General features: G+C 36.0%; 1 protein-coding gene across 1 annotated transcript in view; it reads right to left on the reverse strand.

Annotated features, from left to right (window-relative positions):
- Positions 1-22,622, reverse strand: part of LOC150109572 (carboxy-terminal domain RNA polymerase II polypeptide A small phosphatase 1-like) — a 111,374-nt gene extending 88,752 nt beyond the window's left edge. Inside the window, exons 1-2 of the mRNA XM_090409072.1 lie at positions 22,436-22,622; positions 6,682-6,821 (exon numbers count right to left, since the gene is read on the reverse strand). Coding sequence (XP_090265198.1) covers positions 6,682-6,821; positions 22,436-22,508 — 213 coding nt within the window. The 5' untranslated portion in view covers positions 22,509-22,622. The remainder of the gene's footprint in view (positions 1-6,681; positions 6,822-22,435) is intronic.
- Positions 22,623-26,152: the final 3,530 nt, after the last annotated feature.

Here is a 26,152-nt window from a genome sequence, read left to right on the forward strand (position 1 = left end):
CCGAATAAAAGTTGAGCAGTTCTCAGATGTGAACTGTAGATAGACTAAAATACACAAAGATTATTGAAGAAAAATTGAAAGAGTTAGAGAACAGGAATCAAACCTTGGAGATTCAGTGACAAACTCTGAAGAAAACATTGATTGATTCTGCCAGAGAGGCATGTGGTGAGGTTGTCTGCAAGGATAAAAAAATCAGAACTCCGTGGTGGACATAGGAAGTTAAAGAGGCAGTGAAGGAAAAGAAGAAAGCATATCAAAAGTTCCTGTCAAATAAGTCAGCTTGTGCTCTTAGAGAATATAGAGACAAATGCAAGAATGCTAAACACTGTGTAAAACTAGCAAAACAAAAGTCATGGGAGGTCTTTGGCAAGAATATAGAAAATAAATATCAAGAAGGTGGCAAAATATTCTGGAGGTTGTTGAAGAAGCTTAGGAATGGAAGAAAGAGTGCTGTAAAAGGAGTTAGAGATGATAAAGGTGACATGAAAACTGGAGAAAAAGATATCCTTGAAGTATGGAGTAATTACTTTGAAAAACTGCTAAATGAAACAAGCAGTCATGACAGCACAGTGGTAAAAAACACTGACCAGGCATGCAGTCAGGAATACATATCCATACTTGAAGTAGAAAAAGCCATCAAAGGCTTGAAATGTGGAAAGGCAGCTGGAGTAGATGATATTCGACCAGAAATGCTGAAGTATAGTGGTATAGGAGTCTTACAGTGGCTGCACTGCATAGTTCAGAAAGCCTGGACAGAGGGACGAATTCCCGATGATTGGAGTAGAGCTCTCATAGTACCCATATATAAAAAGGGAAATAAAACTGAATGTGAGAATTACAGAGGTATTTCCCTACTGAGTATTCCTGGCAAGATCTATGCAAGTATACTTGAGAAATGGTTGAGAAGAATTGTGGAAGAAAAGCTTGGTGAAGAACAAGCTGGATTCAAGCCAAACAGAGGCTGTCAGGATCAGATCTTCACTTTACGACAAATAGTCAAGAAAACATGGGAATATAACAAAGATCTGTATTTAAGTTCTGTCGATTTGGAAAAGACATATGATAAGGTGCCAAGAGAGAAGCTATTCAATACGGTGCAGTTATATGGTGTCATTGGGGCATTATATCAAGCAATACTTAATCTTTATTTGAGTTGTAAGTCGGCAGTTAGAATTGGAAGAAGTACAGGAAGATGGTTTAGTGTTAAATCTGGTGTGAGACAAGGATGTACATTATCTCCTATGTTATTCATTATCTATATGGATCACATTATGAAGGAAAGTGGTATTAAACGTGATATCAAAATTAGAGATGTTAATGTCAGTTCTTTGCTTTATGCAGATGATGTTATACTTCTAAATAAATCCGCTACAAGTCTGCAAGATTCTCTGACTAAATTGAACAGCTGTTGTAATAGATATGGTATGAAGGTCATCAATAAAAAGACAAAGACAATGAAAATAGGCAGAATCATTGAAAATGTCAACTGTGTTGTGAACGGAGAACCTGTGGAACAAGTAAAACATTTCAGCTACTTAGGCACAATTTTTACTGAAGATGGTAAATTAAATATAGAAATACACAACAGAATCAGCAAGGCTGGCATGGTGGGAAGTCAATTGAATAAATTCATATGGAATAAGAGAGAAATTAGTCGGAACACTAAATTAGCTGTATACAAAACAGTGTTCAAACCAGTTTTAACTTATGGATCTGAGAGCTGGGTCAGAAGTAAAACACTTGACCAAAGACTAGAGACCGCAGATATGAGAGTCCTGAGAAAGATTATAGGCGTGAACAGATGGCATCGATGGCTATATCATATTAAAAACGAGGATATTAGGAAAGAACTTGACATTGTCAGCATCCAGGAATGCGTTAGCAGAGCTAATCTCAGGTGGTATGGTCACCTAAACAGAATGGGCGAGGAAAGATTAGCAAAACAAGTGTTCTCTGCCAGGTCGGCAGCAAAATGATCCAGAGGAAGACCAAGATATAGGTGGATTGATACGGTACAAAGTGCCTTAGACGACAGAAATATAAGATCTAATAATGTTGGAGTCTTGACAAATAACAGACTGATTTGGAGGAAAATTGTAGATAGGAAGTTAGTAATGATATAATTTTTTCATGTAGTACTCTCATATCCTGTACATACCTTCTGAGTACGTGGCAGGAATTTGATGATGATGATGATAGCCAGGAGCAAAACACGTATGGCAAGTACATGTGCACAGTGGAAAGAGAGCATGCAGTCCCCCCCCCCCTGCCACCACCGAAGAGCATGCTAGGGGAGATTATGGCGCTAGGTGCTGGGAGATGTAAGGTGACGTGAGCAAAGAGGGAGAAATTTAATGACGTAGTAAGGAAGTGTTGGTTGCGGGATTTAAAAAGTGAAGCAGCGCCAGCTCAGGGCTTTTTTTTTTTTTTTTGTCATTCTCTTCACTTGACGATGTTCGTCCCCGTTCCTTGGAAGGATCGTCGAAGCAGAGCGCGTGGGAGCATGCCGAGGAGTCCTTGGAAGATCACAGTTAAGGAATTGTCCAGCAGAGCTGAGTTCCTGATTACTGCAGAGACAGCTAAGCCTTGCCGAGCCAGATGACCAGTGAACAGCGAGCACCTGCTTTTGTTGCCGGAGATATATCCAGTCCGGACCATTCAGTGGGGTAATGCAGACCAAGCAGAACAGAAGGCGGACTTGGAGGTGATGTTATATCGTGATGTGTATGATGTTCTAATGGTTCCCCAGCAATTGGTAAAGTAGAAACTTTAATCTGTTTAGTGAATGTATAAAAGAAGAAAGACTGTAATTATTAGTTGGACATTAAGTTCAAAAGGATGTGAATTTTATGCAAGGACTTTAGAGATATAGTTTAAGAGGGCAGTGTAACTCTGAGACATGAATGAAGAAATTGAGGTTAATTTTAATGTCAATGAATGAATAATCTTTAGTATTGTGGAGTTTAAGCTCATGATTTACCTTTGATAGAATGTTATGTATACATGCTAATTAAGAGTAAGAAGGGTTAGATAAATGAAATCAGGCAAGTCGATAGTTGACTTGCCTGATTTCATTTTCTACTGCATCGCTCATAAATAATCGAACCACGGCGGGAGGTAAATTATAGGGGAGGCTACCGACTGCAAACTAAGTTAAAGATAGATGAGGTTTGAACTACTTCATATAGTTTAAGAAATTAGGGATAGTGTGCTATGCTAAGTTCTGGTTCTTTGGTTTTTCATTGTTCAGAAATCTAGGATTCAGAGTGGCGCAGTATAATAGAAATTTTCCCTGAATCCAAAGAAAGAACCAGCACTGAAACAAAGGAATTGCCATTGTCCATTGGGAATCTCTTTGTCTTCTACCCATGTGCAATATCCTCAAAGTTGTTAATGGCCCAAAGTAAATATTGAGACTGCATAAACTAAAGAGTTAATGAAGTATAATTAAGGTTCTAACAGAAAGTGTTAAATTAAGAAATTAATAACGATATAAACACGAAGTAACTATTATAAGCCAAGTAAGAGCAAGTGAGGACATAACAGCTGTCAGTTCTGTTTTCCACTATCATCTCTACTGGAGAACTACCAGCCCCCTGCCAAAAATCAAAGATAATTGTGGTTCCCAAGCCAGAGAAAGACCAACTCTGTTGGAAACCTTTGTCCAACTGCCTTTCTACACTCAACCTGCAAGCTCCTGGAAAGAATCAATTATTGAAAAGGATTTCCCTGCTCATCAAGACAGCTCTCTCTATAGAGCAAGCTGGCTTTAAGCCTGGCAGAAACTGCTGTGATCAAGTCTTGGCTTTAACAACTCAAATTGAGGCCAGTTTCCAAAAGAAATTAAAATCTGGAGATGTCTTCATTGATTTACATAAGCCTATGATACAGTCTGGATCAGGCTTGCTCTCAAAGCTGTTTCATATAAAATGGAAAACCTTACACTTTTTAGAATCCATGCTCACAAGCAGAAGAACTCGGGTCCATATCGGAGAAAGGAAGAGCAGACCTAGATTTCATTGGAATGGCTTGTCTCAGGGCTCTGTTTTGGCTCCAACTCTTTTTTTACGTCTATGTCTGGGGCATTCCCTCAACAACAACAACAAGCAAATATATGTACACAGATGACATGGTGAGACTCTACCAATCACCTTCTTTCAATTCTTTGGAAGCTATCCTAAACACGGATGTGAATATTCTCAAGAAATATTTTGAGCAGTGGCATCTAAAGACAAACCCTATTAAAACAGTGTCCACACTCTTCCATCTTAACAAGGAAGCAAACCGACCAACTCAACTTAATTTTTTATGGTAGCCCAGTCAAGCACAATCCTCACCCACAATATCTAGGAGTGAACCTGGATAGAAGTCTGATCTACAAAAATCACATCTGTAAAGTAAAAAAACAAAATAAAATTGAGAAACAACATCATCTCAAGACTAAGTGGAACTAGCTGGGGTTTTAACTCAAAAGCAACTAACCTTTTCCTATCAGATTTCTTTAGGTTTCAAGTCACATTGATAACTTGCTATTGGAAAAACAGCTGCATCAAGAATCCTCAACTTTGTTCTTGTGGAGATAGATCCATCCTACGAGATTTGAGACAATTCTCTGACTGTAATTTTAGCCATTCCCATTCCTATTCCTCTTCTGAACAGTGATTCTTCACATTAATAATGGATCTCAGGTACTCAAACGTGCTGATTTCCTCAATTCTTTCTCTGTTAAGGTACATGTTTCTCGGGAATTCCCTGTCTGTATTTCCTTTGTGAACCATAATCTTTATCTTGCTAAGATCTGAGTTGAAGTCCTCTGTTCTTACTGATCTCATTAAATGTGTTAAAGATAATTCTAGTTCTTCTTTGTCATTAAAAGGAGTACTGTATCATAAGCATACATCAGATTATTGATCAATCTGCCACCTATCCTAATGCCTGAGTTAATTTCATCCAATGCTAGACACATGATGTACTCAGCATAGATATCAAACAGGTGAAGAGAAAGTAGGCAACTTTTCTTAACTCCCTTGCCAGCCTAAAGCCAATCAGTTAATCCAACACCTGTTCTTACCGTGGTTGCTTGCTCACTATACAAGTCAGCAATCAACCTGATAATGTGTTGAGGAAAATTCATTATTTTCATAACTTCCCACAAATCATATGCTGAAAATAGTCAAAATCTTTGGAGTAGTCTATGAAACATATTACCATAGTGAGTCTAAATTCTTTATACTTTTCAATGATTTGTCTAGGGCAAAGGATCTGATCTCTGGTATCCCTGCCTTTCCTGAAACCTGCTTGTTCCTCAGAAATCTCTACTGCAACTGTGGACTCAAACCTATTTAGAATGATCTTTAATAAAATCTTGCTTGCATGAGAAATAAAACTAATAGTGCTATAGTTGTTAAAATCCTTCATATCTCCCTTCTTGTGCAGTGGTATGAAAACAGACTTCTTTCATATACTTGTCCATGAAACATTCTTATCCCTTCCATCTCCTGTGGCCTTAATTAACTCTGCTTATTGTTTAAACTGTTTAATTGCTTGTTCACCTCATGCCTGAGTGGAAGAGGTTCTAAACTGAAATTTTCTTATTAACACACCTTTCAGCAACACACTAAAAATGCTGTAACTAATTTATTGCGCTATTTACACTGGATCATTTCCTTTTGTTTAATGTGCTACCAAATGCTTGATGAAATAACGCAGAAGCATAGTTTCAATTTATACACTACAGGGAAAAAAAAAAAAAAAAAAATCAACCTTCACAACTATTTATTCAACAGTCGTAAAACTGTCATATTAATATAAATATCCCAATACCCTTTTATACTTTTGTATTGTATGCAAATAAAATTCTTAAACTTCTTTTGAGATGCCCTGCAATGATGTTGATACCACTTTCACAGGAAAAAAAGGTTAAGCAGTTTAATATGGAAAACTCAGGAATCCTATAACAAAATATGAGTCTAAGGTGACAAATGTGATAATGTATTTAAAAGAAAAACATTATATAATAATATTCATTTTTCTTAAAATGATTGATTTTAATTTTAGTCATAATATTAGTTTTATTACAGTAATCTACCATTTATCTGACCCCTTCAATTAAAAGAACTTGATGTTCTGATAATTTAAGTACTATTACATGATACTCTACCAGATGTCAGTTGTAATTCAAAGGTTGGATAAACTTTTAAAAAATCAAATCTGATAAAGTTATGGATAAACTATGAATAAAATATATTCAATTAAAGAAATAATTTTAAAAAATATTTTTGATCAAGGGAAAACATTTAAAATCAAGGGAGAATTAAAAAAAATCCACAGAACATCTATTAAAAATAAACTGGAAGATAAATCCAATCACACACCTTGTAATGCTAAGGTGAAAAGTTATCTCTCATTTTTTTCCATTCATGCTGAGATTGCTAGGAGTACCAATTATTAAGGTAATTAAACATCTGCCCATCACAAAACTACTGAGACATGCAATTAACTCTACAGTCATGCAAGATGGAAGCATGCAGCTATATTTCATTATAACAATGAAATAACGATGATTGTGTTCTTTCTGCAAACACAATCCTTTCTCTAAGGCAATTTAACTCACAGGTATGCATTCTGAACATCATTATAAATTATTGCTTCAATTTTTGATAAAACATCCAAAAATCTTACCTTTCTTGTTAAATCTACAAAATGTAAAACATTTGCATCTTGTTTATAACATACAGTATTTTGGTCTCTAGAATTTCTTCCAAAACAGCATAGTAATGTATTTAAAAGACCTTTCTGTCTGGGTTTCTTGACATGGGATCCTGTAATTATAAAAAAGGACATGTAAAAATTATATTAATTAATTAACACAATTACATAATTTTATTATTATTATTATTCGACACCTCAGGGAGTCCAAAGACTGATCGAGTGAGGGTACCTACCTACAACTCTGTCTCCACCACTCAATCCTCCTCCTACTACAACAAACTGCAACTACACCAACGACATCTACCTCCCACCACCATCACTAATATTTTCAAAGACAATCACAAACATCCATGCCCATGGCAGGATTCGAACCTGTAGCCTTTTGGCTGGAGAGTGGATACGCTAGCCACTCGGCCAACCAGGCCAGTAGCTTTAATCACTATTTTCCAGTATTGATTGAAGGGAGTAAACCACATTTTATGAGTCAACTGCAATATTTTGTTACTAATTTATCTTCAAAACAATCTTCCTCAAAATCAATCTGTACCTGTCCAACATTATCAAATCTTGTGTTTCTGCCTTTTAAGGCACTTTTTACTGTATCAATCCATCTACATCTTAATCTTCCTCTGGATCTTTTTTTTGCCAACTTGGCAAAGAACACTTGTTTTGCAAATCTTTCCTCTCCCATTCTATTTAAGTGACCATCCACCTGGGGTCAGCTATGGTAACATATTCTTGAATGCTAACAATGACAAGTTCTTTCCTAATATCCTCAATTTTTAATATGATACTGCAATTAATGCCATCTATTCACTCTACTAATCTTTCTCAGAACACTCTCATATCAGCGGTCTCCAGTCTTCGATCAAGTGTTTTATTTCTAACCCAGATCTCAGATCCATAAGTTAAAATAAGTTTCGACACTGTCTTGCATATAGCTAATTTAGTGTTTTGACTAAATTTTTTTTCTCATTCCATATAAATTTATTCAGCTGACTTCTTACCATACCAACTTACTAATTCTGTTGTCTGTTTTCATATTTAATTTGCCACCTTCACTAAAAATTGTACCTAAATAGCTAAAATGTTTTCCTTGTTCATATATAGGTTCACCATTCAGAATACTGTTGAGGTTTTCAATTTCTGTGTGTTATCATTGTCTTTGACTTATTGCTGATTTTCATGTCAAATTAATTATAATAGTTATTATTCAATTTAATCAGGGAAAACTTGCAGACTTGTGCTGGATTTATTCAAAAGTATAACATCATATAAATAAAGTAAAGAGTGAATATTAACATCACGAATTTTGAAATCAGATTTAATACCACTTTCTTTCATAATGTGATCCATATAGATAATGAATAACAGTGGAGATAATGTGCACCATTATCACACACCTGATTTAACATCAAATCATCTTCCTATACTTCAAATTCTAACTGTTGGCTTATAGCTTAAATAAAGACTATATATCGTTTGATACAATGTTCTCTTTACAGCTATGACTGTAGCATTGAAGAGCTTTCATCTCGACACCTTATCGCATGCCTTTTCCATATCAACAAAACTTAAATATAAATCCTTGTTATATTCCCAAGATAAAGTGAAAATCTGATCCTGACAACTTCTATTTAGTCTGAATCCAGCTTGTTCTTCATCAAGCTTACCTTCCAAATTTTTCCTAGTCATTTCTCAAGTATACTTGCAAGGAACACTCAGCAGTAAAACACTTCTGTAATTCTCACGATGCTGTATTTCCTTTTTTATAGAAGGGTACTATGAGAGCTCTGCTCCAATCATCCAGAAGTCAACACTCTGACCAGGTTTCTGAATTATGCAAAGCAGTCACTGTAAAACTTTTATACATCTATATTTGAGCATTTTTGATCGAATTTCATCTACTCCAGCTGCCTTTCCACATTTAGAATATCCTCCAAACATATAGAATATCTTTATCTTCAGTTTTTGCATGACATTGATCATCTCTGATTCCTTTTATAGTACTTTTTCCTTCATTTCTAAACAGAATGGGATAAAGGAATATTAAGAAATGATTAAAGTCAACAAAAACTGCAGACATGGATCTTCTGGTTGTCTGGAGTAATTACTTTTGAAAATTATTAAATAAGATGGGCAGTCAGGGAAAAGTATTAAAAAAAAAAATTCAGGAGGAACATGGTCGTTAGTACATTTCAATAGTGAAATGTGGAAAAGCAGCTGGAGTAGATGATGTTATACCACAAATGGAGATATCAAACTTCATGTTACAGGTTTAATGGTATACTAAAAGCACTAGGAAACTGTGTGTAGAGGCTGAAGTGCTGTGAGGACATCATGTTGGAGGCTGAAAACAGAATTTAATACTTCCTATATTTCTTCTCAGTCACTGAGAAGTCTTCAGGGATTACAAAAAAACTAATGTAACATATACACAAATACTACACAATACTAAGCCCAACCATGTGGGTAACTCTAAAATCCTATCTAGGTGGAGCGCCTTCTAAGGGCAGTTGTAGGTGGCCTGGAATGTAAGGTGAGATCTCTGATGATAAGTGTTTCCCAAATCTTAGGAGGCTTAATGCAACCATATTTATTAAGATTTGGTTCATTTCTGAGAGCTGCTACTGATTCTAAAAATAGTCTCTATTTTTTGAATTTGCTGTGGTGGAGCATGGTGGTTTTTTTCCCCATGAGATCCTGTCGGTTGTATCCAAGACATGGTCAGCCAGGCCTGACTGAGCATAGTCGTGGTTGCAGATGTATGACTTGTGTTCCTCCAGGCGAATGGTTGCTGATCTGCCTGTCTGTCCAAAGTACACCAGTTTACAGGAGCAGGGTACTTTATAAACTCCAGGCACTGAGAAAGGAGGGGAGCTGATCATTTGTAGAACGGATAAGGGTAGTGTTGTATATGCGTTTATTGCTATTATATCGATGTTCTATATTCAATTATATCCTTTCTTACTTCAATCTCTTCTATCATTATCCTATCGGCTGTGCCATTTGTTGCGTACCCTTTTCTTGTTTATTATTACCTTTTACTATCTATATATATTTGTATGTTCCACTACTCACTCATACACAGTTATTTCCCTTCTATCCTTTTGTAACAAGTTTCCAATAAGTATAGCAAATCAGCTATCACCCTTCTATCCTTAAACAAACTAAAATTTAGGCCACTCTTAAGTTTAGTCACGTGTAATTCTTTCACTCATAAGGACTTTGTCTAAGTATGGGACAAGGCTTTAAAATCTACCCTCTGAGACAGTCTGCCTGTTAAATATTGACGAATTTATATTTATGCTGCGCCAGCCAATATATAGGATAGATGAGACTCTTATCCAAGGTAGCTGTCTCAGAGTGATACACAGTAAATAACTTTCTAACACTAATACAACTAATTTCAATTCGCTTTGTCTTTGCATGCAGTCGTGGTCTAAAAAATCAACTTATATTCATATATCTCTCCCGCTAGGTTCGATAATTTTATGAGTGGCTATTTGAATTCATAAGACAGGCTAGATTCAGGCGAATGCTATAAAACATATTTATTTAAGTTTAAAAGATATACAAGAAAAAATTAAAGTACATGGTTAACATAATCACTTTCCTAGTAAAATTCTGATATCATTACTAACCCAAGAATACATGCATAATAACATAATAACATTATAAACAAACTTCTGGCTTAATTTTACATTATCTTCAATCACTCTCTGATCACTGCTTATATCTCACAATATGTCTCAGTTATCTCAAACACAGATCCCTTCTGGGAGCCATTCTTCAAAACAGGGACAGGTCACTGCCAAATTGGGATAATCTCTAAAGTTCTCTACAGCATGTCCATACACAAATTAGCCTATAGAGTTCACACAAATCTTTAATAGGAATTCAGATACTTTAACATTTTTACGTTACTGTCCCATGCAATGACTTTCTGTTCTATCATCAGCCTTGTCTGGACATCAAGGCACCATTGTTCTGTGATTCTCCAGGTCACTTACGATAACAGCACGGCCTGGTTCCCAGAGTCGATAAGGCGATGTGCCGCTCTGGACTTTCTCTGGTACCGCGGGCACACATCTGGATTACCGGTCACTCGATATGGCATAGCTACTCTGTTATGAAGAGATAGCTAACCTTTCCTCGCAAACATCGATAGGCCTCGCACGACTTTTACGGCCGACTCTGAATCTTCACGTTGGCCAACATCCACGAGTGCAGGAAACAGGAACCAAAAAGCCTCATGTGGGGGGAGCTTGACCCTTACATTCTTCCCTTTTTTTCTCGGAGATTCTCGCGCTTAGCTAAGTTTTTTTTTTTTTACCACATGGCACTCACCCACGTGCGCTGGCGCTCTTCCAAGAATGCATTCTCGCTTCGTTTTCTTTATAATTTCTCTTTCCCTTAGGCCATACGCTATTCTAGATGGTTAAAGTGTGACCCTTGGACTTTGGCTTACATTCAACTTGCATTCATACAATACATAAAATGGGATACTCTAACTAAATTATAATCTTATATAAATTTCTCTATTTGACTCTGTACAAACAGGTTAAATCTCACATTTCTTATGCTAATATTTCTTCAGTTTTGCCTTAAAGTTATAATACAATTTTATTTCCTTGCCAAAGCACAACATTCTCTGCCTACAATCAAAGGTAGTTGCTCCTGAATAGAATTAATCTTTTGTCCCAATTTTTTGATTATTCAGGACACAACAGTAGCAAGTTTGCAGTGGGACTTAAATGATGTGTGTAGGTTGTACTTTGTTAAAATCTTGGCTATTTTTTCCGATGTGCCACAGATATAGGGTATGGCGATGGCATTGCTAAACTCTTTCTGAAGAGAAGACCGGAGAATGGGGAAGTATTGATTATTTTTTTAATACTGTGATCGCTGTAGCCACTGGAACAAAGATTGTGGGCTCTCTTGGTTAGAGTTTTAATAATGCCATATTGTTGAGCAGGGTGGTGGTGGGAAAGTTTGTGAATGTATCTGCCTGTGTGTAGGTTTTCTAGATACAGTGAAGGAAAGTGTACCTATTGTTAGGAAGGCGTGTAACTAAGGTGTCTAGGAAGGGTAAACAATTGTTCTTTTCTTTTTCCATCGTAAACTGGATTCTTGGATGTAGGCTGTTGAGGTGACCGAGGAAGGAGTCTAATGTGTCTGGGCCATGAGGCCAAATACAGAACACATCATCTACATATCTTAGTCAGATAGAAGGTTTGAGAGGGGTTGAGTCAAAACCCCTGCATGTGCTATTCGAGTACCGCAGATTGCAGTCCAAAAGCCCATCAATATCCCGGCGTGATATCGCTGAAGCAAGACACTCCTGAAAGAAGCATAAGATCTGAGATGAAAGAAATGCCAGAAAGACTTTAGTGTAAGACTCTTGACTGAATGTGCGACACAGCTTCTGTAAGTTTCATTCTTTTTGTAATTTTTCTCTTATAATCTAGGAGATATGATATATATGGACTGTTAAGAATTAGTTTAATAGTAATAAGAAGTGTTGTCCATAAGATTGTCAATTGGCATGTTAGAAGTTGATATCAAATTTGTAAAAATAACTTAGCAGAGAGTTAGCTAACCTCTTTACGAGTAAACCAGAAGTTTGTTAAGTTGAATTTGTAAGCAGAGAGTAAATAAGTTTTTTGAGTTAAAGAGATTATTTAGTGATGAAGTAAAAAGATTCTAATTTTATGCTCAAGATTTTATAGATGGGTAGAGAAAGCAATCTTCCTGTTGTTTGATTCATGTATATTTCATATTAATGTAAATAAATGTGTTTTAATTATTTGTTAAAAGAGTGCTGCCTGATCCTTTATTTTACAATGCACTGTTTCTAAAAATAATTGGACTTGTGAGTAGGAAACAACTAAGGCATTAAAAGCGCAGTTTAATTATTTAAGAACCACGACTGTTTATGTAAACTTTGTTGAAGGAATTTATGCTAGTAAGAGAGAGAGACCCGTGTGGGGACACCTATAACCCCCATCGGGCGTGTCTCCTGGTGGCAGATCGGGGAATGCTCCATCATAGTTTACTATGAAGGGTAGGAGAGAAATAAAATGCCTCCCGCAGACCAACAGGATAGCACTTCTCTTATAGGCCGGTCTGGGGGCCTTAAAGGTGGCAGCCCCACCACCAGACTCGGTTGCTGAAGGCTAATCCCCTACATACCTTAAAATTTCTCCCATTAAAAGAAATAACAAAGAGATAGCCGAACTGCCTAAATGGTTAATGACAAAGCGAGAAAAAAGGTACATGAGATACGGAACATTAAAAGTCTACATGGAAAAGAAAACGAATTAATAGATGATTGAAAAAATCAAGATTGGATCTGCTAGCAGTCACAGAAACAAAAAAAAAAGGTCAAGGTTGCCAGAAAATGAAAGATGGACATATATAACAAGTCAAAAGGCTATTTTACCGGTGACATAAGTTAAGTTTAAGGGAGATGGTAAATCCCGTATTATTCTACAGCCAGGTACGAAACTTGGATCGAAATCCTAGAGTTTCATGCCGAAAAAACTATCAGCGAGCCCAAGTGTAAGTAATCACTTGGGTAGTACAACACCTGGGCAACTTGGAGCAAGCTCCGTCACTGTCCTTAATATGCCGATAGTTTTTTCGGCATGAAACTCTAGGATTTCGATCCGAGTTTCGTGCCCGGCTGTAGAATAATACGGGATTTACCATCTCCCTTAAATTTAACTTATGTCACCGGTAAAATAGCCTTTTGGCTTGTTATAGTAGTAATAACAATATATAAGTACACCAGTTTAGCAATTCATTAGTAGAGGTATATGTAAGTTTGGTTCACTTAAAACCTTGATATTCCAGGTCTACCTACTCACTGATGAAACCTCAAAAAGGGTTGAAACCGGTCATTGTAGTGACCTCTTCTCATAATGTAAAACAGTAATACATCTCCTAGGAGCTGCGTTTTACATTATGAGAGAATATTAAGGACAGTGACGGAGCTTGCTCCACCTTTGCTCCGAGTTGCCCTGGTGTTGTACTACCCAAGTGATTACTTATACTTGGGCTCGCCGATAGTTTTTTCAGCATGAAACTCTAGGATTTCGATGGATTTTGATCCGAGTTTCATACCCCACTGTAGAATAATAAGGGATTTTTTACCATCTCCCTTAAACTTAGATGGACATATACTTTTCTATTCAGGGGTAAACCCAAGAGAATGGGGAAAACAAGGGGTAGTTTGCATAACTAAACCAGATCTCAAAGAATATATTACTAAATGGCAACTAGTAAATGAAAGGTTGTTGACAATCACTATAGATTTTAAATCAGATAACCAAGTATTTACTGTGATTGTTGCATATGGCCCAAATTATAATGCTAATAAAGAAATTAAAGATGAATTCTTCGAATTCTTACAAAAAACAATTGAAGAAGTTCAAGGGCATATTATACTACTAGGAGACCTTAATGGCCAGGTAGGGATCAAGTAGATGAGTCAAGGAAATGAAACAAGTGTTGGATCACAAGGAGAAATAACCAGAATAATAACAGAGAAAGAATGATAAATCTTTGCCTTACAAATAATTTAGTAATAGCGAATACTATGTTCAAGCATAAAGAAATCCATAAGTTTACCAGGGAAGAGCCCAGAAGAAATGAAAAATCTATAATTGACTATGCCATCATAAGCAGATCATACTGGAAGTATACAAAAAATGCATGAGTCTATAGAGGTCCTGTAATAGGCAGTGACCACTACTTATTAGTGTTGAAAGTTTATTTTTCACTTGGTTAGACTATAATAAATTTAATTTAATCCTTTATCCAAGTGTAAGCAAACAAAGTTTGCGCCTGAAAATATCTTCAGGACTGGGGTAAGGTAGTAACAACACCGGGCAACTCATAGTAAAGGTTGATCAAGCTAACATCACTCCTATCCCAGTATCGTATCGTAATGCAAAACTTGCCTATAGGAGTTGCCAAAAGGTGTGTCACCTTTTTATTAAATTACTCTGGATTTAGAGAAAGATGTTGCAAGTTTATTTTTCACTTGGTTAGACTATAATAAATTTAGTTTAATCTTTTATCCAAGTGTGAGCAAACAAAGCTTGCGGCTGAAAATATCTTCAGGTGTTGTACTACCTTACCTGAAGATATTTTCAGGCGCAAACTTTGTTTGCTCACACTTGGATAAAGGACTAAACTAAATTTACTACTTATTAGTATTGGAAACAATCCATAAAATAAATGTTGAAAAATGTAGAAAAAGTAGCAAGGAAATAAATGTTAAGATAAAGAACTACAAACTAAAGAAAGAAGAAACAGCCATTGGGTATAAAAGTAAAATAGAAGAGAAGATGAAAGAAATAGAAAAAGAGATATATGAAGACCAAGATGTAGAAAGCCTATGGTACAGGTTCAAAACACTTCTAGAAACAAGCAAAGAAATTTGTGGTGTATCCTTAAATAATAAACAGAAGAAACATAAAACACCTTGGTGGACTGAAGAACTAAAAGAAGAAATTAGAAAGAAAAAGCAATTGTGGAAGAGATATATAACATCAAAACTACAGGTTGGTAGAGAAGCATACAATAACCAAAGAAATAAAGTTAAAACCTTAGTGAAAGAAGAGAAAAGAAAATGCTGGGAAGACTTCGGACATATTTTAGAACAAAGTTTTAAAGGAAACCAAAAACTCTTCTATAATGTTTTAAGAAGAATGAGGTCAGAGAAAGAATGCCCCATAAAGTTTATCAAAAATAAGGATGTTAAGTTACTCACAAATTCCAAAGACATTATGGAAAGATGGAAACAGTACTTCCAAGAATTATTGGAAGATGCAAGACATGGAAAAAATAGAACCCTAAGAGCAAGACATGCAAGCAAAAAAGAAGATCAAAGTGAGGGAATTCATGTAAATGAACTGTTAGCAGCAATAAATAAAATAAAACTGGGCAATTCAGCAGGTCATGACCAAATAACACCAGAAATGGTAAAGAATTTAGGAACGAAAGCCATAAAATTTCTTTTACACCTATTCAATATCGCATGGAAAAAGAAAATTATTCCCAAAGACTGGGAAATAGCAATAATAATCCCTATATTTAAGAAAGGAGACAACCGTAAATGTGAAACCACAGAGGAATTTCGCTTTTAAGCATTCCAGCAAACTGTATGCCTGTATTTTAGAAGAGAGGCTCAGGAACCAAATAGAGGATACACCGGACAAAATGCAATATGAGAAATTATGTAAGAACCTGTAATAACAGATCAAAAGAATTTGAAACAAATGTAGGAGTGAGACAAGGCTGTATCCTCAGTCCTCTTCTCTTCATCATAGTAATGGATGAAATTTTAAAGGCATGCCAAACAAAAACAAAAATATTCCTCCTAGGATACAGGAAACCGAAAGAAACCAGGATTTCACACATGGCTTTTGCAGATGATGTAGTGATTCTAGCTAATGCAGCTGAAGATCTGCAGTACAGCATCAACATTTGGTATGAAGAAAGAAAGAAAAGGAATATGAGCATAAATATAAATAAAACTAAAACAATGATCATATCTAGAAACCAACCAAAACACAATAAAAATAGAGACTCATCAACTGGAACAAGTCCACTACTTTAAATACTTGGGATCATATATACAAGAAAATGATAGACTAGACACAGAAATTAATAGCAGGATAACCGGGGGAACAAAGCTATTCTATGCAATGAAAGGCCCACTTCTAGATAAGAAAGAAGTCACCCAGAATACCAAAATGGCAGTATACCGTTCAGTGTTTCTAACAACATTAACATATACAGTTGCGAGTCTTGGTGTTTAATAACAGGAAACACAAACTACAAACAACTGAAATGAAATATCTTAGGAAAGCGGCACAAAAAACAAGACTAGACCAAATAAGAAATCAAACTATAAGAGACAGCCTTCAAGTTGCATTCATAACACAAGCCCAAATGAGGTGGTTTGGGCATCTTAATCGAATGGAAGAAGGAAGAATAGCAAAAACTGTATATGAAAGCCAGAAAATAGGAAAAAGAAACATAGGCAGACCCAGGAAAGGTTGGCAAAAGGAAATTAAAGAAAAATTGGAAAAGAAGGGAATTAACAGGAAAGAAGCAAAACAATAAGCTTCGGACAGGATGGCATGGAAATCTCTTTGGCAAAATCTCGATGCTTAAAAACACAAGAGATCATAGATGAAGAAGAAGAAGAAGAAAGAAGAAGAGAGAGAGAGATCTACCAGACATTTTATTGAGTCTTATGCTGAATATTGATACATTGGATGGCACAGTCTTACAAATAAATTTTCCAGTGTTCATAGGCATACGACTAGTAAATACGGAAGGTGGATAAACATAATATGCAGTAGAGCAAGTGAGAAAGGTTACGAGAGGAAAAGCGCACACTGCTAATTAGCATAAAGAATAGAAAAGAAGATATTACAATAACGCGGCACACAGCAAATTATTATACTAGATCTATAAAAAACAACTCCACTGTGCATTTGATCTCATTAGATTGCACCTCATACCAAATGGCTTCACACTCACTACCACATGAAAAAGTTACTAGTATTACAATCATAGTTTCAACTGGAATCAAGTCATCTGATATCATTAGCAGCATACCCCCTCCTCTTCTATCCTTCCTAAAAATACTGTACCCTTTAAGTCGATACTAATTAGTATGTCTGATTCTGATAGCCAGACCTGACTAATGCTTACAATCTGAGTTTCTCAAAGTATTGACCAAGGCAACAAACTTTACCCTCTTGTTTCTGATACTCTTAGCATTCGTTTATAGACGTGATAATCTACCTGCATGTTCTTTTGTATACTCTTGTTCTGCAGTTGGACAAATTGCAGATCTCTATTATTTTCCAGTGTCCTATACATGCAGACATCTTTGTACACATCTGATGGGTCCAAACCAGACGAGTACAAAGTCAAAATCTTTCTCGCTTTGTGATTTCTGCTTATACAGTGCTTTTTATAGATTTTGCAAAATGTGTTGCAATTCTGTTTGAGAAACTGTTCTGAAACTTGGGAGATAGACAGTCAATTGGGAATTTAATCACAGGGATGGTTTTTTGCTGAAAGGCAGCAATCTGTATGTTATCACTTCTACACATGACAAGCTATAGGCCTATGGCAAATAAATGCTCTGTGTGGCTAAAGATAAGCTTCATGTTGCATGTTAAAGAATGACAAGTGACATACCAAAGAGTTATATTATATATTTGGTTTTATCTTTTATCCAAGTGTAAGCAAACAAAGTTTGCATCTGAAGTACTTTCAGGACTGGGGCTCGTGGTATTAGTTCTCATCACTTGCCTTAGTATCTCCCATAATGCAAAGCACATCTCCTTGCAGACATGTATAATGCTATGCATTAAGGGAAGAGTCAATACCCAGACCAGTTTCGAACTTTATCGAGGTCTCATCAGTGGGAGCCAGACCCAGAGATGGTGATACTAAGGTGGAAGTAATGGAGAAGTCACATTTACCTATACCAGTTGCCAAAAGGTGTCACACCTTATTATTAAAATTCTCTGGATCAGAGATAAGTTGATGGAAGTTTTTTTCAGTTGGCTGTGCTACCAATTATATATTTGGTTTAATCCTTTAATCCAGATTATAAGATAACCAAATACTACAAATGAAGTATTTGCTTCAGGAGCAAATACTTCATGTATTTGCTTCAGGAGCAAATACTTCATGTATTTGCTCCTGAAGTATTTTCAGGACTGGGGCAACTCGTGGTAAAGGTGGTATAAGTTCTCATTGCTTGCTTTGGTATCTCCCATAATGCAAAGCACATCTCCTTGTGGACATGTATAATGCTATGCATTAAGGGAAGGGCTGCTAACCAGACCGAGAGGTGGTGATACTAAGGTGGAAGTAATGGAGAAGTCATATTTACCTATACGAGTTGCCAAAGCGTGTCACACCCTATTATTAAAATTCTCTGGATTAGAGATAAGTTTATGGAAGCTTTTTCACTTGATACTAATGCTTTGGTCATAACCCTGAGGTCATTACACTTGGATAAAGAATAAAACCAAATATATAATTAATAGCACAACCAAGTGAAAAAGCTTCCATAAACGTATCTCTAATCCAGAGAATTTTAATAACAGGGTGTAACACCCTTTGGCAACTCATATAGAACTTTGTTTGCTTACACTTGGATAAAAGTATAAAACCAAATATATAATGAGTAGCATAGCCAAGTGAAAAAGCTTCCATAATACTAAAGAGTTCAATTCCACTCTGGGACTAGCACTGTTTATTTTATATAGTGATGGTACAGTTCAGAAACTGAGAACAGATGCACATTTGTTTGGCATACAATGCTAAACTGGAGAAGTCAAACTGTAAAAAAACTCTCATGTTATGTTGAGAGAAGAGAATCTGAATAGGTGTGTATTTTTAGATAGATGAATGAAGATATCAGTTCAATATTGCTAAGCATGAAATCATGCACTTTCAGATGTAATGACGTGTATTGTATTTGTATAATCTCAGTGCTAGGAGGAGGAAAGGGATCTGAAGATGCTTATGGTAATTTAAAGTTTAAAGCAAACACGAGTTGTAAAGATTACTTAGAAAATTGTTGCCATGATGATAAAGGATGCAGTGATTAGGCCAATTCTGGATTTCAAGAATTTTCAAGGATTTCAAGATTTATTCAAGAAGACTTGAATAAATTGAGTGATTGGGCAAGCAAATGGGGATGTGAGTTCAATGTTGCAAAATGTAAGGTTTTAAAATTTGGAAAACAAAGATGGGATGCAGAATTTATGCTTGGTGAGAATATATTGTTGGAGGTAGAGGAAATAAGAGATCTGGGGGTGATAGTTAATAAGGATCTAAAATTTAGAGGACACATTGTCAAAATTCTGAAGACAACACAAAGGCTTCTGGGAATGATGTGGAGGACACCGACGTGTAGAAGCAGGGAGATTCTTGTTCCGTTGTATAAGGCTTTGATTAGGCCACACATGGACTATTGTGCCCAGATTTGGTCACCGGGTTTTCAGAAGGATGAAGAGATGTTGGAAAGGGTCCAAAGGAGACTGACTAAGGTAGTTTCTGATCTCTGGAATGTAGAATATGAGGAAAGATTGAGAAGATGTAATTTGCAGAGTCTGGTGGACAGGAGGAAGGGGGGTAGATATGATAGAGACCTACAAGTTGGTAGGGGGTTGTTATAGGATCAATGGTGGAGAAGTTCTACAAAGAATAGTGGGAGATCAGGGGAGAACCAGAGGTCATCCCTGGAAACTGTATAAAGAGGGTGTGAGTAGGGGAGTGAGAGGCAGGTTTTTTTTGTGCAGAGTTGTGAATATTGGAATGCCTTGCCTGAGAGTGTGGTGTCTGCAAGGAGTTTGAGTGTGTTTAAGACATGATATGATGAGATGTGTGTGTGTGTGTGTGTGTGTGTGTGTGTGTGTGTGTGTGTGTGTGTGTGTGTGTGTGTGTGATATAAGGACCTCCCAGATGAGTCTTTGACTCCATGAGGTCTTGGGAAATAATAATAATAATAATGACAGACTGAGAGAATGCACTGCAGCTTGGCAGACAAGGGGCATCATATGCCTGACACAAATACATTTTAGAGAAATTAATGGGATCCCTGAAAGTAAGGAAAAAAAAAGATATTTTGCATGGAGAACAAGTGGAATAAATTGAAAGAGCAAATGGTAAGTGCAACCATTACTGGGAGCAAGGTACAAGATGTATTGTGGTCTGCAGAGTTTGTCCTCCCATGAAGTCATAACCCTGTGGAAGCCTAACCTATCCACTCAGTTGGCTGAGTGGATAGCACACCCATTCTCCAACCAATAGGTCATGAGTTCAAATCCCAAAATGGGCATGGATGTTTGTAAAGGCCTACTCTGGATGAGCTTGTAGAGCTAGAGTTTATAAGGCTTGTCTTTTTAAAATTTAAAAAAAAAAAAAATGTTACTCCATAAATGGCACATGGTTTCTTGTCAAGCCATCAAATTAACATTTTTAATTAAATTAATTTTATAACATTTACAATTTAGAAAGAGCATTAGTATCAAGCAGTAAAAAATGTTTCTTCATTTTTGCTGATGTTGAAATATCTGAATGTTTACATTACTAATACTTTCAACCTGTTGCTCTCCCCTCAGTGTTGTTGTCCATAGTAATGGAGAATATCATTAAAGATAAACTTCATTGACACCTGGAGAACTGTCAAGTAATCAGCAACTAACAGTATGGATTTTGTAATGATTCACAGCAGATCTAATGGCATACATCACTCATGGTTCTGCTTTCCTCCCTTTGGGTTTGCCTTTGCCAGTTTTATTTTCTTTCACTACATAAAAGGATGTGCTCATCTGATTTTCCTGTTAATGCAGGGATCCCCTCAGGGCTCTATTATTTCAGCCATCCTCTTCCTTTATATATATTAATGATCTACTCAGTGATTCCAAACCATATTCAGAGGTTTATTGATGACTGCAGTCTCCCCATCCTTCTGATACGATAAACTTCAGTGCTGAAACATCACACGCTTCATTATCATCTATAGTATGATAAATACCTTAAATACTGATTTCTGCATCGCACCACACGATCCTTCTTCACTGAAATAATAAGCATAGTCACCTTTAATGTGAGAAAAGAGCAAAATACAGTTTTACCTCTTTTGTCATAAAAAATGATTTTCCACATACCTTTAATGCTTATCTTAACAGTCAAGACTAGATCTCTCCCTGACTAACTCTTACTCTTAGCCTTTCCTGGCATAATCACATCTATAACACCACGTTCACCTTCCAAAGAGATTACATCTTTTCTGCTCAAGATGTTACTCCTTCCCTTCTTTCCAGTTATTTGCTCTGTACAAACATAAAAAAGACACCAGGTGGCATGTATTGGATGGCTCCCTTGATCTTGAACTCACAACTAAGTCATTGTTTTAATACTGATTTAATGATATTTTGATACTTACTGATTGTAGTATCCTTGTATATGACTGTGTGGTTGAGTGTGTTCATTTATTTATTTCTGATATATTAACAAAATGTATTACTATAAATTATTCATTAACTTTCAAAATGTATTCCATAATTTTTTTCTCCCTCTGAATCAAAATCAATTATACTTTTTGCACATTATCTGTAATATTAATGGGTGATCACATAATTTTGTAATGAAGACATATATAAAATAACGAAGTATATGAAATTGCTGACCTCATTTATTAAAAAAAAAACAAATTAGTAATTTGTCATCAGAACACAGAAGTGAACGATTAAAATGAGTTTCTTTCAGTAGCATGAAAATTTTAATCAACAAAATTTTAAATCAACAGTACATGGTATGGTTTTCATTTAAAAGCGACGCGGCATTGCTGCACAAGTGTCAAATTTAAAGAGAACATCAAAGTCTAGCATCAGACACACATTTTCTCGAGTACGAAATTGAGAATGCAAGTCTCGGGAAATAGTAAACGCAACTACATTAAAAATACTAAATCGCACCAGTCATAAGAAACGTATGTGCTCTCTATATCTTGTTTTTTTCTATGCAGTTTTAAGTAAACTACAAATTGAAATGTACGCTGTTTGTAAAACTGAAAAAGCATCGTTATAATAGTGACGTGCACCGTATCCGCTCTCATTTCTAAATGTCTCAGAACAGTCCGACCGCGCCATGTTGATTGTTAGCTTACCTCTTTCGGGAGGAAAACTTGCTAGTTGTTCCTCATCCCGGCTAGCTTGAGTAATAATGGACGTGACGTCCATCTATTCTTGTTCCAAGAACGCCGTCACGGTGGTCTGTCTTTAATACCTCCACAAATAAAGTCCAACAAAACTTAAAACAAAATTTCAAAATGGACGAATTGACATAACTCCATAGTAAACACACATATCAAATTGACGCATGCGCGTGGTATCCATAAAATGACCCAGAAGGCTAACCTGTGTAGCTAATACTACACAGTTAAGTTACGAGAGACAGAGGTATGAGAATGAAAGCAGCATTCTGCAAGTTACTGTTGCCAAACATTTTTATTGTTTGTCCACTTAAAAAAAATTCAGGGAAGAGGGTTAACTTCGAGTACTTTAGAATGATTTAATCTAACAAGATAAAAAATAAATGGCACCCATCTTATAAGAAAAATCATAACGTAATACCATTTGGAATAATTTCATGTTATGCCGTTGGCAATTGAGTATCACATGATATTGGATTTCTTCTATTTTTTTTTTTATTTTGTATCGGAAGACTATGGTAATATACTTTAGCAACAAACCATAATGGAAATTAGAAGCTTTTTCATGTAAAACAGTTTTAAATGAAAGTACTTACATGATGAAGGTTTTTGTTTTTTGTTTTTACATGAAAGTACTTACATGTAAAAATGAAGCAGTAACGTAATTCCCCACAATGCTAACGCAGGCGTTATAAATAATAACATTATCTACAATGGGTATATTTTCATTATACCCATTATAGATGGGGTTATCTGAGACTGGACGGTAATAACCAAATACTATAAATTATTCTCACTTCCTTATTCTTATTGCGAGAAACTATATTTTCCCTATTTCTGGTTGCATCAAAGTATTATCGCAAAGGAAAATTATGCATACTGGGTGATCGAAATGATCTTGAGATAATCACATCAGTGGCGACCGGTGAAAATTTTAAGTGGGGGTCTGCATATACAAAATAAAAAAATTAAAAAAAATTTTTTTTTCCGAATCAGTAACCAATTTATTAATAAATAAATTTACATATTAAAAAATTGCTTTATTAAAAATATTTCATCCTCACCACGAACAAACACCAATAATAAAAGTTTCGTACCTCACAGAAATAACGCACGCAAGTATACACTACACTGCCCAAACGAGCAGTGTCGGAATGACTTGTAACGTGCAATCACAAGCGCAAACGAATATCGGCGAGTCTGGCTGCATTTGGCCAAACGCGATAATTCTGACACTGCGTTAGATCGCAGTGTGTTTGTTTCATGTAACGATAACTGAAAAAAATAATTCTTTTCATATTTTCAACAGTGACACTCATCATAATTCAGCCTTGTATCTATAATAAATAAATAATTATATGTTATCTTAACAGAATAAAATAAGATTTGCAAAAAATAGTTTACCCTCACCACAAACATGCACCAATAATAAAACTTTCGTATCTCACAGAAATAACGCGTGCAAGCATACGATACAGTGCCCAAACGAGCAGTGTTGGATTGACTTGTAATGTGCAATCACAAGCGCAAACGAATATCGGCGAGTGTGACTGTGATTGGTCGAACGTGATAATTCTGACACTGTTAGATTGCAGTGTAAGCGTTAATCGAACAATTCCAATTATAACTATTCAATCACTGTCGAAACATAAGCTGTAACCTTTAACATGTTGTATTACATTTATATAATGTTGTAAGCATTGTTACTATTTATAAACACAAACAAAATTTAAATTTTTCATTTTTTCCTTGGGGGGTGCTGCAGTGTTGCAGTGCTTATGTACGGGCCGCCACTGAATCACATGTTAATTGCAAAGCCGTAAATACAGCCGACATACGAGGAAACCACCCTTGACTTATAGATGGACGAAATGTGCAATGACTTGCAGGAAGTCCTTACTACTCAACAAGTGGGAACATTGAGCACCTGGGAAACCATGTATTCTATGAAAACTATTAGATTGTCAAAGGCTACTATAGTAGTGTACCAAAAATCTGTTTAAAGATGGGCCATCCCAACTTGTCATAGCAGCAACAGAACTATGGGAGAGGGAACACACCACAAAAAGATAGGCTGTTAATCGTCTTTCTACTGGTTCAGCAACTGATTCATACTTGCGGCTTTGACCAGTCGTACTCTGGAAAATAAACCACTTCACAAACTACTTTTCAGAGAAGAAACGAAAATAAAACATCCAATGCTGTTAAGCCTCAGATTGTTCAGGGATAAAAAAGAAAATATAGTAGATTCTCACTATAGTAAACACCGTTATAAGAAACTTGGACATCATAAAAAGCTATTGGAAAGTATCCATAGGCACAATGCTTTGCTAAAAGCTATTTATCCTCTGCACTAGGCTGCCTAAAGATAGACTTATAATTCAAGCCTAGTCGCTGATTGGAGGAACTTTTTCTAAGCCTTTCTTCGACCGGTTCCTGAGGTAGTTAATCTCTGGCACAGGCAAGTGTGTTTTTTTTCTCCCGGAAACTCGGGTTCTTTGACCGCAAATTCAAGAAAATTGACCGTAGAACACACATTATTTCAGAGAGAAACTTATCCTGTGAAGATTAGGTACCAACAGATGGCAGCAATTATTTTCTGGTCTCTTCATTGGTTGCCACCTATAATTAGTAATAGACATAGTGATAGTGATGGAATCTCCACCAGTTGCCAATCAGAGATATCTGATTGGAAACCGGTGGAGATTGAACTGTCTACTCAGTCTCCAAAAGCTACACAGGGTTTAAAGGTCTTGCCTACTCCCTATAAGGGAATAAAAGGCATTAACTTATTATTATTATTATTATTTATATAATAAACAATCTGTTCCTCTTGTCTCTATGAGTTTGCTATCGCGAGAGATGACTATGTTTTTTTAGAGATTCTAGATGAATCTAAAAGCGGAATGAATAATAGTTTGAAGAATGTTTGCATGATAACATAGTTTAGCTGTGTTTAAGGAACAATAAACTATTACCATGTATTTAAGCAATAATTCGGAAACTGCTTTATCAAGAGTAAGGAAATCAAGTGCAGATATAAACAGTGTTTTTACTGACTGAAATTAATAAAGTGTTTCCCTCCAATGGCAACAACTACTCAATTTAAAAACTAATTTTTTTAAAATGTTAAAATGGTTTAAAATATTAGTAGTATTATATCTTCCTTATTTATAGTATTAATATGTTCCACTAGAGATGACCGTCTTGATTTTCATCCCACAGATGTTCTATTAGATTCAGATAGGGAGTCTGTGCTTGCCACTGCAATATTGTGATGTTCTTTTCCTCATATTACATTACAGTCACTGCTTTGTAACTGTAATGTAATATTAAACGAAACACTATTAAAGACAATAATAGGGTAATTGGGGGATAAAGTAGTGGGCTGTCGAAAAGAGGTACCTTGATCTAGAGCAGTGGTTTCCAACCTTTTACCACTTATGTACCCCTTTTAAACCCATTTCTATTAATTGTACCCCTTGATTTTAAAATAGCTGTTTTTAAAAACAGTCTGGCTACGGATGTATTTATATTTTTGGAGAAGTTCTAGAAACGTCGCAAATGGAAGTCAGTGGAAGGTTCGTTATCGCAAAGGTCATTTCTTAGTAACACGCGATTGTTCTGGAAAGGAGAATGGGTGACAAAAGTGATGCATGAACTGTGCATAAT

The sequence above is a fragment of the Typopeltis vanoorti genome, chromosome 2, assembly GCF_054136105.1.
Source record: "Typopeltis vanoorti isolate ZY-2024b chromosome 2, IOZ_Tvanoo_1.0, whole genome shotgun sequence".
Classification (NCBI taxonomy): domain Eukaryota; kingdom Metazoa; phylum Arthropoda; class Arachnida; order Uropygi; family Thelyphonidae; genus Typopeltis; species Typopeltis vanoorti.